The 12,411-nt window shown below is 44.9% G+C and overlaps 1 protein-coding gene across 5 annotated transcripts; it reads right to left on the reverse strand.

The window, feature by feature from the left end:
• Positions 1–370: 370 nt before the first annotated feature.
• Positions 371–11,883, reverse strand: SRSF4 (serine and arginine rich splicing factor 4). Of its 5 annotated transcripts, XM_035901263.1 has the most exons (8): positions 11,684–11,883; positions 8,990–9,543; positions 5,798–5,940; positions 5,239–5,482; positions 4,810–4,922; positions 2,835–3,049; positions 1,868–1,951; positions 372–1,690 (listed from the first exon to the last, which is right to left on the reverse strand). In XM_035901263.1, the coding sequence occupies exons 4-8, from the start codon at positions 5,267–5,269 to the stop codon at positions 907–909; spliced, it is 1,227 nt and encodes a 408-aa protein (XP_035757156.1). In that variant the 5' UTR covers positions 5,270–5,482; positions 5,798–5,940; positions 8,990–9,543; positions 11,684–11,883; the 3' UTR covers positions 372–906. The 5 variants fall into 5 exon arrangements, with proteins under 5 accessions (XP_009644163.1, XP_035757156.1, XP_035757157.1 ...); XM_035901264.1 differs by lacking the exon at positions 8,990–9,543; XM_035901261.1 differs by lacking the exon at positions 11,684–11,883 and having other exon boundaries at positions 8,990–10,853.
• Between the last annotated feature and the right edge of the window lie 528 nt (positions 11,884–12,411).

The following is a 12,411-nucleotide window of genomic DNA, read 5'->3' on the forward strand; positions in this document are numbered from 1 at the left end:
GCTTCTGGTTCATTTTCCTGCATTTTTCTCCTTATTGCAATGTTAAAGCTCCAAACACCGTAAGCCTTTCCAGAGAAATGAGTTATTTTAACAGGATTGTACTCGAGTGCTGTGATACATTTAATATTAAGTGGCTTTCTAAACCAAGAACCCATTCTCTGCGAGTAACTCTTCTGCAAATTCAAGCTTACGCCAATGAATACGAGGCAGTGACAATCACAACACGACTGCATGGAACCACCACCAAATGTCATCAAGCAAAAATAGTCTTTATTCAAATTTCATGGAAACAGGAATCACTGTACTTTGCAAGACAGGGAAAAATAAAATAAAAAAATTTAATATAAAACAAGGATATTGTCACAATACCAGAATATGGAACTATACTTCTTTTCCCTATGGATTACTGCAAGTACCTTTTTTTTTTTCTCCTTTTGACTGTGCTATTCACAACTCTGTAAGTCCAAAAAATATGAAACAAAAGTAGTATGAAACTTAAGACTTAGCACTTCCACTAAATGGTGTACATTGAAGGACATCAATTCAAGGGCAAAGACTGCTGAAGCCGTCGTACCTACCTATCAGCCATCACTGCAACCTCAAAAACCCACCGGGGTGCAGTGCTCGCGCGCTGCGAGGCTCCTCCTGGAAAACAGGGCAGTTTTGGTGCTCTCGGAAGAGTTATATTTAAATAGAACCTTCCTATAGGATAGAAAATGAGCCGAACAGCCTTGCACCAGAGAGCATCACAGGGCGGGAGCGCTGCAGCTAACAGGGACAGACATGCCATCAGGGTTGTTAAAAATATACAGCATCGACAGGTTTTCTACTTCAATCACTTGCGCTACAACTACTGAACATGTACAAAAGACTTTTCCAACCGTTCCAAGTGTGGTTGCAGCAAGGTTAAGATCTGGAGCGAGACCTTGACCGTGATCGGGAACGTGACCTAGAGGCAGACCTAGATCTAGACTTGGACCGGGACCTAGGCTTTGAAACAGATTTAGACCTGGAACGAGAATCTGATTTGACATTTGGTTTTGACTTGGAAATCGACCTAGACCTGGAGCGAGACACCCGATGTGCTGCTGCATCCTCACCCTCGCCTTTTGCCTCCTTTTTGTCAGAATCTGATTTTAGATGCTCCTTTTCTTTGGAGGCTGACCTGGACCGCTCGCGGCTGTCCTTCCTTTTCTTCTTGCTACTTGGTTTGCTGTCTCGCTTGCTGCGCCTCTTGCTTTTCTCACTCTTGCTGCGGCTCCTGCTTCTACTTCTGCTGTCATCCCTGCTTCTCTTCCTACTTTTCCTTTTATCCTTACTGTGGCTCCTGCTCCTACTCTCATCCCTACTCTTGCTCCTGCTTCTAGCCTTGCTAATGCTCTTCTCCCTGTCTTTGCTTCTACTCTTCTCCTTGCTCCTACTCCTCATGCTCTCCCTCATCTCTTCCCTGTCCTTGCTCCCACTCCTGCTCCTACTCTTTTCCTTGCTGCGGCTCCTGCTCTTTGCTTTCTCATCACTGTTATGGAGAGTGCCCTCAGATTTATCTTTACTTTTGTTTCGGGATTTCTCTGCACTCCTGCTGCGGCTCCTACTTTTATCCTCTTTACTTGGAGTCCTGCTTTTCTCTTTTTGGCCTCTGCTACGGCTCTTGCTTCGACTACGGCTCTTGCTTCTGGAACGGGACACAGACCTGAAAGCGCAAAGGCAACAGACAGCTCTGCTTTAGTGCGGCTTGGCTTTGACTGGCACTTAAATACTCTGCATAATACGGTAGCAAAAAGAAAAACAAAGTGTTCCTGCTGCAAATTTAGGATGATGCTTCTCATTTAAGTGGGTAGCCCCCACTTCTTCCAACACAAAGACATACCTGGATCTTGATCTACTCTTGGAGCGACTACTACTGGCACTGCGGCTCCTGCTCTTATGAGAATGTCTGCTTCGAGAGCGAGACCTGGAACAAAAATCAATCAGCTTAACATTAGTACATGCCCGCGGAGAGCTGGTGATCCCCTGGTCCCCTGTAGGCAAAACCCCATAGTATTGAAGAACCTTTCAAGCAGCCAAATGGTGAGAGCGTTACACAATGAAGTACAAACCTAGAGTACCCTTCTCCCCACTGCTCATCCCCTGCTGCCATGTCTGGAAGTGAGCAGGTTGCTAATCTGGAAGAAAATATGCAACCTTATTTAAGATAAGGAAGCAAGAATCACTTTCCCAATCGAGTCAATTTGAACACAGTGAGACACTAGGATAAAGCTTTGACTTCAGGCTTTCACCTCATAAGCAAGCCATTCTACGAACAGCACAAGTTTGCCAGAGTTTTCTTGCGACAAGGAGTTCTACCCCAGAATGGAAAGGGGAAGACACTCAGTGTCGCATGCTGAAGGAGTTCTCTCAATCGTACAACGAAAGCAGCAAACCTCTAAGAAACAGGGAACGGGTGGGGGTTTCCGAGCTGCGAAAGAACCGTTAGTCCCGGTGCTTACAGCAGAACACAGCGTTCGGAGCCGAAGTGTTAAAAGCACCTTCTGTTTCATTCTGCACGCACAGCTCCACCTGCCATGCAGCCTTCTCCTTGCAAGGACTATGGACTTGATGTAGTTGGGGAAGAACAGTAACGCTGTCGGGCATTTCGTGAGCAAATACGCACATTCACCGAGGAAGACACCTCGGAACAGAGGCCTCGTTGTCTTGGTTACTTGCAGGTAACCAATACTTTCACAAAAACTACATTTTCCGAGAGCTCTGAACACTTCCAAGGTGTTTTGGAACCTGCTGTGTATTCATGGAGTTGCAGCTAAATTCAGCCTGAGCTATGCGGTAGGGAGACATACCTCGAATGGCTTCGGCTTCTGGAGTAAGAGCGGCGCCGTCTCGATCCAGGTCTGTCTTCCACTAATCTAATCTTTCTGCCATTTACTTCTGTCCCGTCCAGCTTTTCAAGGGCTCTTTTCATGTCAGAATAGGATTTGAACTCAATCACACCTTCATTTTTCCTTCCTTTGTGTGCATCTGCATATGTCACTTCCCCTGCCTGACGCATATAATCCTAGAGGAAGAGGACAGAATAACCATTGCCTCGAATCCAGAGTCAGGCTTCCAGGCTGACCCTGTTCATTTCTGCAACGATGCTCACTTAGCCTCTTCTATTCACGTGGATTTCAGCAAGGGTTTTAACCAAACAGCATTTGCAGTGCTAACGCCACGGTTCCCGAGCAAGCCAAATAACACACTACGATCTCACAAGAGTTCGTGTGATTAGAGCCAAGGCGGTGTTGATGGCTTTGAGCCAAACGATAATTTAAGGTCTCCCATCTCGAGTCTAATATCAAATATGCTCTGGACTGTGATAAGTTTCAAATTATGAAAGTGAATAAAATGCTTGCTCTCTAAATCATTTTTTCAAAGGTAACTTGGGAACAGTGATAAACTTAAGGGTTGAATATGAAGAGGCAAGAAGACTACAGGCAAGCAGGCTTCCCTTCGTCCTCCACCTGGGTAACATAGCTCATTCTGCGGGAAGAAACCCCCCCACGAGTAAAAGCTCAATTCATTTTCCCACTTCATGCTTCCTGGCCTCTCTGTTTCAATTACTAAATGCCTCTGCTCTGAGCAAGCAGTCAGACAGGGCCAGCTTTCAGCCGCTGCAGACTTCGGCTGCAACAGAGATGGGGCACAGAACGCCGGTTCAGTCCATTTTCAACCCAGCTGCTCCCACCTTAGTACACTGAAATGAAAGCTCTTCAAAAAAAAGCAACGCATCCAGTAGAGGATTAATCATGCCATGCTCTACTTACACTTTTTAATACCAGAAGCAAAGACAAGCTATTGACGGTGTGAAGCGTTAACAACAAAAGACATTTGAAGAATCTCAGTACGTACCTGAACTAGTGTTACATATTCAATTACAGACCCGTTTCTACTACGTCAAAGTTTGTTTAGAACAAATTTTACACATCCTTAAAAGAGAACCATAAAAGAAAGCGTTCCTGTAAGAACAAGTGTTTTTAACCGTTGCTGCTACGTTGGCTAAGGAAACGCTACCTTTTTGCACCTCCTATTGAGATTCTGCTCCCTGTCCTGCCCCCCCATCCATGATGTGGATCATCACAAGTCAACACTTCACCTCCAGTGTACTCGGAGGTACTGCGGGCTACACAGCGTCACCCAATGCTTCCGCTACCGAGCATCACTTTCCATTCCTTTGGACTTTGAGAAAATATTAGCTTTTGGCAGAGGTTTTGCACAATTGCTCATTCTGGAAGCATCCTTTTCCTCAAACTCTCTTTAAAACAGCTTTACCTGGCATGGAAATTCTTAACAGAGACTGTGCAAGAACGATGCTATCGTTTCCAAATAGCTCTAGCACCTTCCAAGTTGATGAGGAAAATCCAGAGTGACAAGGGCGAACTCCTCCATCCCTAGTGAATCCTACCACTGTCGTGATTAAAGTTGTTTTCTGGCATGATTAAAGTCTGTTCTGACAGGGCTTAAAGATAAGATAAAACACATCTGTATGTGATGTCGGTTTGCCTTAAGGAAAAAAGTTATTCTCTCAGTGACACCAAGTCTGCAGGTGCAACTCCCAGTATCGCAGTCATGATTTCATATACGCAAATACCCTTCCATATTGACTTAACGTGTGTATTACTTGCAAAATCTACTTGTACGCATACGAGCACGCAGGCTCATGAACAAGCCAGAGTCAAGAACACAGCTGTACACCATTTTTCTGTGCTGAAATGGAAGCTAACTTTTTTACCCTTTGTGCTCTTTACTAGAGAGAGGGTAAAGAAAGGGGCCCCATACCTTAAGATCTTGCCAACTGCAGCGGCTTGACAAATTTTCCACAATCAATCTGTATTCTGTACGGGTAGGAGGACCGTACTTATCTCTTCCGCTTCTTCTATAACCATATCCACCTTTAGGAGGTGACAAGCAGACAGCAGTACTTCAACTAGGGAATTGGAGCGCTCGCTCTACATCCCGGACGAAAACTGTTCTGCCCCGTATGATCGCAAATACGTTAAAAATTCACCCACCCACTAGGCTAAATTCAATCCCCCTTATATAAAATGTTACAAGATTCAAAGCATTAAAAAAAAAAATAAAAACAAGCACATAATTAAAATGATGCACATAATTATAATTATGCTACAATTAACATGCAATTAAATTTATTTTAAAAACAGTTTGAAAGCAGAAACCGAATTAAGGCAGTTTACTAATGTTACTTACATTGCTTAAAGGTTTTCTGAATATCTGACATGAATAAAGCTTTTCAGGCACCTATTTCAGATTAATCTCATCTGTCTCTAACCCTTGGGGTCCTCACCACCCAGGTCTAATGGGAAAAGGTTGCGGTCGTCACATGGCTTCCTTTTTGGGTCAGCCAAGGGCCACAAAGGTCAAAGAGCCACTCATGGAAAGGTAACCCAAGGTCAGCAAATGGAACGGGCAGTCATCTTAGCCTCAAAGGACTCTTTTAATTAAAACATTGAGGTCTTTGTTAAATCTATGTTAAACATCACATTGCAAAATAAAACCATTCAAATAGTTAAACGAAATGATAATAATAAAAATGGTACAAGAAATTGTGTTTATTAATTTATCGATTAAAATAGTTTAATACAGCAAACAAGTTAATAAATATTCAGATCAACAGTTACATTTACAGTTACAGAACACTATTCACAACTTGATATCATTTTCTTTTAAAATTACTTTTTTAAAAAAAATGAGCAAAAAATATTTTATTTAAAATAAGTCACGGATACAAATGCATGTTAGTGCTTACTGCGTCCAGAACCGTAACTGCTGTCACGACGTGGGCCTCTGGCATGCTCAACGATCACTCTCTCCCCACAAAGATCTTTACCATTTAGCTCATAAACAGCATCGTCTGCATCTCGCAGATCATCAAACTCAACAAAGCCATACCTAGAGAGGGGGGGAGAGAGAAAAAAAAAAATCACTCTGAGAGAACGGAACCCGAGGTATCTGTGCTCAAACCCAACTCGCATCCCGCAGGAGGTTTCTTCAGAGCCCGCAGAGTGTGCGCCCTGCACGCTGCCCTTCAGATGAGCATTGGTTGCAACCTCCTGAAGGCTACCCAAGGGTTCAAGGCCATGAGCACTACCCCCACAAACCAAATAAATATGGTGCTACGCTGCTTTATTCAATACATTTGCTCAACAGCAGTGGGGCTGAAATGCCATTTGACAGATATGGCAGGATATATGTTCCATGGATTAGGATTTATCCTGATTTTTGAAGAGCCCCAAGTTCATTCCTGGCTCTATTAGGAAGCTACCTTAATTCCTACACTTCAAATGGAAATACTCGTTCATCTCTGTAAACGCAAGTGGTCTGTACACCCTGCATGAAAGGTCCAACAAGAAACAAAACACGAAGGCAGGTTTGAAAAAGGGATTTTGTTTTAATCAGACTCATTTTACCCTTGCCTGTGGACAGCACTGACGGTCTGGATAAGAGAAGCAATGTGCTCAGGCAACAGGACAGATCTTCCACCTGCTGAGATACTTGCTGCTTCCCATGTACTGCTGAGAAAGTTTTATGCCCACTATATTTCCAATATCCTAGCATTTAAGAGAGCATGGAGAGTCCAAACCTTTCTAAGGGACTTGAGAAAATGCAGCAACAGCAGCCAGGAACAAATTCCTTGGGCAAATGAAGAGCCCACTTGCGGCCAAGAGGCCTTGCAAGGGCAACACATGGTGCAGGCCCAGAGAGGAGCAAAGTTCTGTGTTTCAAAGCACCCTCTGCACCAGCCTTGCTCAAGACTTGGAAGTCACGGACAGATTGAGTGCAAGAGGAAAGATACAAATTGAAAAAAAAAAAAATATAACGCTTAATTTCAACATTCAAATGAACACTGATGGCATTGGTTTCCTATTACCAAAACTGAATACAATACAGAGACAAAAGCTCGCAGTCCACTGCTTGCCCAGAAAGTTCATAGAATCATAGAAACGTTTAGGTTGGAAAAGTCCTTTAAGATCATCAAGCCCAACCGTTCCCCTAACCCTGCCACCCCACCACTAAACCCTGGCCCTAAGCACCTCGTCTGCCCGGCTTTTAAATACCCCCAGGGATGGGGACTCAACCCCTTCCCTGGGCAGCCCATTCCAGTGCCTGACAGCCCTTTCTATGAGTTAAAGTTAAAGCCAGCATTGAATCTTCAGGGGTGCCAAAGACATCAGTGCCAATGCCAAGCTGCTGCAAGGGCTTAAGGTGTAGGGTTTTTAAATAATTTCTTACAGCTGGTGCTCAGGGACAAGCCGGTGACTTTCGTATGGTTGCAGGAAAAACTCAGAGCAGCACCAAAGCAAAATTCAAGCCTACCAAGTTCTAACCTGATGAGAGTTAAATACCTATTTAAAAAACAACACTGTGTAGATGCCCATTATCCCGGTGGGTCAGGGGAAGAGGACAAAAAGCATTGGAGTGCTGTTTATTGGAGTTCAGAGTCTACCTGCAGTTGAAATCACTTCTCCTTCCGTTACCTGCCAAGGCCAGATCCAGGCTCCAGAGTCCCCCAGGCAACAGCCGAGGATGCTGCAGCCTCACGCGCGACTTTTCGGCTGCAACAGGGCAACACTTAATCCCGAACCCAGGTCTTGGCAAGCCACAGGGGGAAATTTTTGTGAGTGCTGGTGTTTTAAATAATCCAGAAGAACAAACCCCAAATACAAAAACGCTGGCCTCCTCTTTTAGGTCACTTCATTTTTAAGCTTTCTCCCTCCCTCCCCCAACCACTGCTCCAGCTTTGCCATGTAGGCACCTGTATTAACAAAACACTTAAGAATGTCTCCAAACACCACAAATCAGGTGGCTGCTTGTGCATGCAAGTGCTGTAGCTTCATGGAAGAAACAAGCGTGATTGATTTAGAACAACTGAAACAATCACAGTCATTATAAAGCCATTCAAATTGCAAATTTCTTCCCTTCAATCCCCAAAATAGAGCAAGCACACTCGAACGTTTAAACGAGATCTTACCCTAAAAGCAATTACTCACAAGGTGAGGTGCCTGGTATGCACCAGCACTTTCAAGACAATACATGCACAGACATTTGAAGCTAGAATAACCGAGAAATCTTTGAATTCGATCAGAGCACGGTATTGAACTTGCTCTTCCCAGACGCGCTCCCAGAAGTTGCTTGGGGGGCACTCGGTCACCCATACCGCACACCAGACAAAACACAGCACCTCCAGAAGTTCTTTCTTCGAGACAAACAAGCAAGCTCATACGAACCTTGAGATTACTTGCTTTTGAAGAATACAAAGAATCATAGCCCACATCACTCATAAATGAAAGTGATGCTGATCCGCCTGTTAAATATGTATAATATTGCACCACACGATGGAAAAACATGAATCAAAAGCCCTCAGCAGCACAGTTTTACACCACAGAAAGCCACAACTGCTGACACAGCCTTAACTACAGCAATCTGAACCTGCTGTGATGTGACAGCGGTGCAAGTAAATCTGCTTTTAAATGTCTACTATTACTACTTCATATGTGGCATAAAACTACTTACTAAAAATGTCAATGCAATTTACTTCAGCTAAGGTGAAGCAACACTGCTTTCTCTTCATGTATCAAAAAAAGGAAAAAAGCTACAGGAGCGTGTCCTTATCCCAAGCCATTCCAATAAACTGACCCTCCTAAAAGGTGGTTTTTTTTGTTTTTTAAATCCAAAGTGAAAGGAAAAACCTGATTTTCTAAAACTGCTTACTACCTGAAATAAAAGGCAGACCCTCATCTTTCTCCTCCTTTCAGCTACACCCTGCATCGCTTCTGAAGCCCGCTGGATCCTCCCAGCTGGCTCTGCACCCCCCCTCCCTGCCAGGACCAGCATGAAGCCCACCTCCGGGGCATTCCCCGGGTGCCAATTTTTGCCCCCACTACTCATCAATGGCTGGTGCTGGAGCCCAAAAGCTCGAGTCGCATGCACCGAGAAGGACCTCAAAGCGGCTGTCCTGCCCTTTGCCAAGGCGGGCTAGAAATCCACGACACGTAGATGGGTGGGCAATCCGTCTGAGCTTGACCTGCGGCTGCAGGGTGGATTCGGCAGCTGCTTCGGAGGTTCTCCACAAAGAGAGATCTGCTCGACTCTCGCTCCGCTCTCCGCTCAACAAATTAAGTTGATGGTTTGGCAGCTTTCTGAATTTCACATCACGCAATTGCTTCGTATGGGCAGATGTGCTCAACGTCAGCTCATTGCACCTCATCGCTCCTTCAGCGTCTCTGGATGAGCGAGGTCGGGGCAAGCAGGCATCAACGTGAGCAGCCACAGAGGAGGAAACACATGAAAAACTGATTCCTGGCTTCAGCTTCTGTTGGAATAAAGAATCCAGTGTGTCCAGCCCTAAAAAACACTCCTGAAAATTAACTTTTAGACTTCTCGTGATCCATCCAGGCTGCTCGCTCGAGCCATACGCTCGCCCGCACAGTAGCCAGGAAGGGGAACGGCAGAGAGGCAGGCAGCGCTCTGCCTCCCAGCCCCACTCCGACGAGGCTGAAACAAGACACTCGTTTAAATGAGTTACTGAAGTTACAACCTCAACAAATATTTGCATTTCGATACTCAAACTACTTAAACGCAGGACTTGGTAGTGTTTCTTCTACATTTCTGCACTAATGACAAACACTGCTGACAATCTCTGGTCTTCAAGCACAACTGAATGCCTTAAAGCAAAAAGAAATTAAAATCTCCCCTTATTCACCCTAATATTAGCAAAAGCAAAAAAAAAAAAAAAAAAAAATCCACAAATCCACTGGATTCATTAGCAGGTCACCTACATGCACTGGGTATCATTATGTTGTGACACCAATTTGGGATTTTTTTTTTTTAATACCAATTGCTCTAACTGAAGTTAATGGGCATTAAATATTGGGGGGGGGGTGCGCAGGGAAATCAAATTGCTTCTCTTTGGGCAACAAATACAGACTTTGAACCTAGCTAGATGAAAGACATGAAGTCTAAAGCTTTTAGTTTCGATCTGTGTCCCTCAATCCATTGGAGAAGTTAGATCCCTCTGGCTTGCAGATATTTTTGAGGATGAAGCCCTGAGTTCTCAAAAGCCCGTCGGGGTGATGCAGGGCAGGTACGTACACAGGTAGAACTATTTTTTAAGCTAGCGAGATTGCAAATTGGTTTTCCCACCAATGAAAGCGTGCAGCTCTTCGAGTTACTACAGCTGGCTTTAGCATGTTTTCCGAAGATAAAAGAACAGGCTGAAAAGTCCAGTTTTCTGGTCACGTACTACATACACTATTGCCATGCACGGCTCCGGTTGTCAATGCAGTTCTGAGTGGGGTAAAAAATGAACACGAAAACTATGAGCATACAATTAGAAACTGCAACTTGGAACGGAGAATCCTACAGAAACTGGATTTTTATTTTCCCATTCCTCTCTTAGGCAAACATTGCTTTCAGCCTTTGAATTGCAAGCTTAAATTACAATTAGCAGCAAGCAAGACCCAGCTAAGCTTTTAGGACTCCACTGTATCACGTTGCAGTTTCATCCTCTTGCTCAAGCATTTCAGCTTAACTGCTAAAATACCAAACGCCTCATCTCCCGCCGGCTGAGCGCCAAAAATAGCCCACAAATTTCCAGAAGAAACCGAAGGAATCTCTCAAGTCAAACACCTCGTGGTAATTTTTAATCGTTTGCTAAGCACTACTAAAAATAAATCGTGGAGAAAGGATCAGAGAGCGAACAAAGCAAACGGCAGAGCACCCTGGCAGAAGCGCAGCACGAGGCTATCTTAAGTAGAGAAACAAGACATAGAATCACAGAATCATTTAGGTTGGAAAAGACCTTTATGATCATCAAGCCCAACCGTTCCCCTAACCCTGCCATCCCACCACTAAACCCTGGCCCTAAGCACCTCGTCTGCCCGGCTTTTAAATACCCCCGGGGATGGGGACTCGACCCCTTCCCTGGGCAGCCCCTTCCAGTGCTTGACAACCCTTTCGGGGAAGAAATTTTTCCTGATGTCCAACCTAAACCTCCTCTGGTGCAACTTCAGACCATTTCCCCTTGTCCTATCGCTTGTTCCCTGGGAGAAGAGGCTGACTCCCCCCCGGCTCCCCCCTCCTCTCAGGCAGTTGTAGAGGGCGATCAGGTCTCCCCTCAGCCTCCTCTTCTCCAGGCTGAACACCCCCAGCTCCCCCAGCTGCTCCTCATAAGCCTTGTGCTCCAGACCCCTCCCCAGCTTTGTGGCTCTCCTCTGGACATGCTCCAGCAACGCAACATCCTTCTTGTAGTGAGGGGCCCAAATCTGATAGCTCAGGTGAATTTTTTGTCAAACTGGAATTTAATTACAAACCAACAGCAGCCTGTTGAATGAACTTCAGAATCTACAACAGAAGAAGGAATTAAATTGTTGAGTTGATCCCACAAACACAGACTGAGCTCTCTCTAACCTACAGCTGGAGCAATCTGCTACAGACATGGCAAACACCAAGGTGATCAAGAACTCAATTCCATTATCTGAAGTTTCCCATATTCCTTCTGTTACTTGCAACTTTTGAACTCTGTCTCCCCCAAGTGAAGTTACAAAAATTACTTTAGCTCTGGAATAAAGTGTATCCCCTACAGAGGGCCTGAATTTTAGATCCAGGCAGGCTGTGGCCCTCTCCCCCTCTATACCTGTTACCGTTCGTGCTTAAGATGCCACAAGTTTGGGCCACTCAAGCACGCCCGGACATCGCCTCCTGCACCCATGTCACAGACGAACTCTAAACGCCGGGCTGGGGTTGTAGGGCTGGTCCTTGGCAGATATTTTTCAATAAAGACAAATCCGTTAGCCACGTAACTCCGGGAGTTCTACACCTGCCAAGAACATTCGGGGTTTTTTTCCCCAACATCTGTGGAACAGAAATATTGAATTTGGAAGCTTTAAACAGCAACAGGAAAACTGTCGTCCCGTCCTGTTCCCCCCCCCACCCAAACCCCCCACTTTCAAGGATACACAGTGGGACTGGAAGACACGAGTGCTCAAATATTTCAGGTACAGGCAATCTTCACCACCACCTGAAGCTGTGTTGGTGAAAACACTGACACGTGCACACTTGTTTGTTTTAATAATGGCTTTTATTCATCTTATAAACCTACTACAGGTCCACCCACGACTACAACCAGTGTTTAAACTTAACGAGCCTTTTTTTTTTTTTTTTCTAATGCCTAAGGACTGACTTTTACAAGAGATTCCTCACCTCAACCTCTAAAGCAAAAATAGTAATTGTCTCTCCTGGCTAATGACAATAAAATCCATATTCCCCTCAGTCTTCCTAAGCAAGACTTCCAAGCTGGGTTTCTTGTAAAAAGTAAAGACGCCAACCCTCACAAGGCTGGCGGCTTCAAGCGTTGGGGGGGGG

Source organism: Egretta garzetta, unplaced genomic scaffold (assembly GCF_000687185.1).
Source record: "Egretta garzetta isolate BGI_Z169 unplaced genomic scaffold, ASM68718v1 scaffold368, whole genome shotgun sequence".
Classification (NCBI taxonomy): Eukaryota; Metazoa; Chordata; class Aves; order Pelecaniformes; family Ardeidae; genus Egretta; species Egretta garzetta.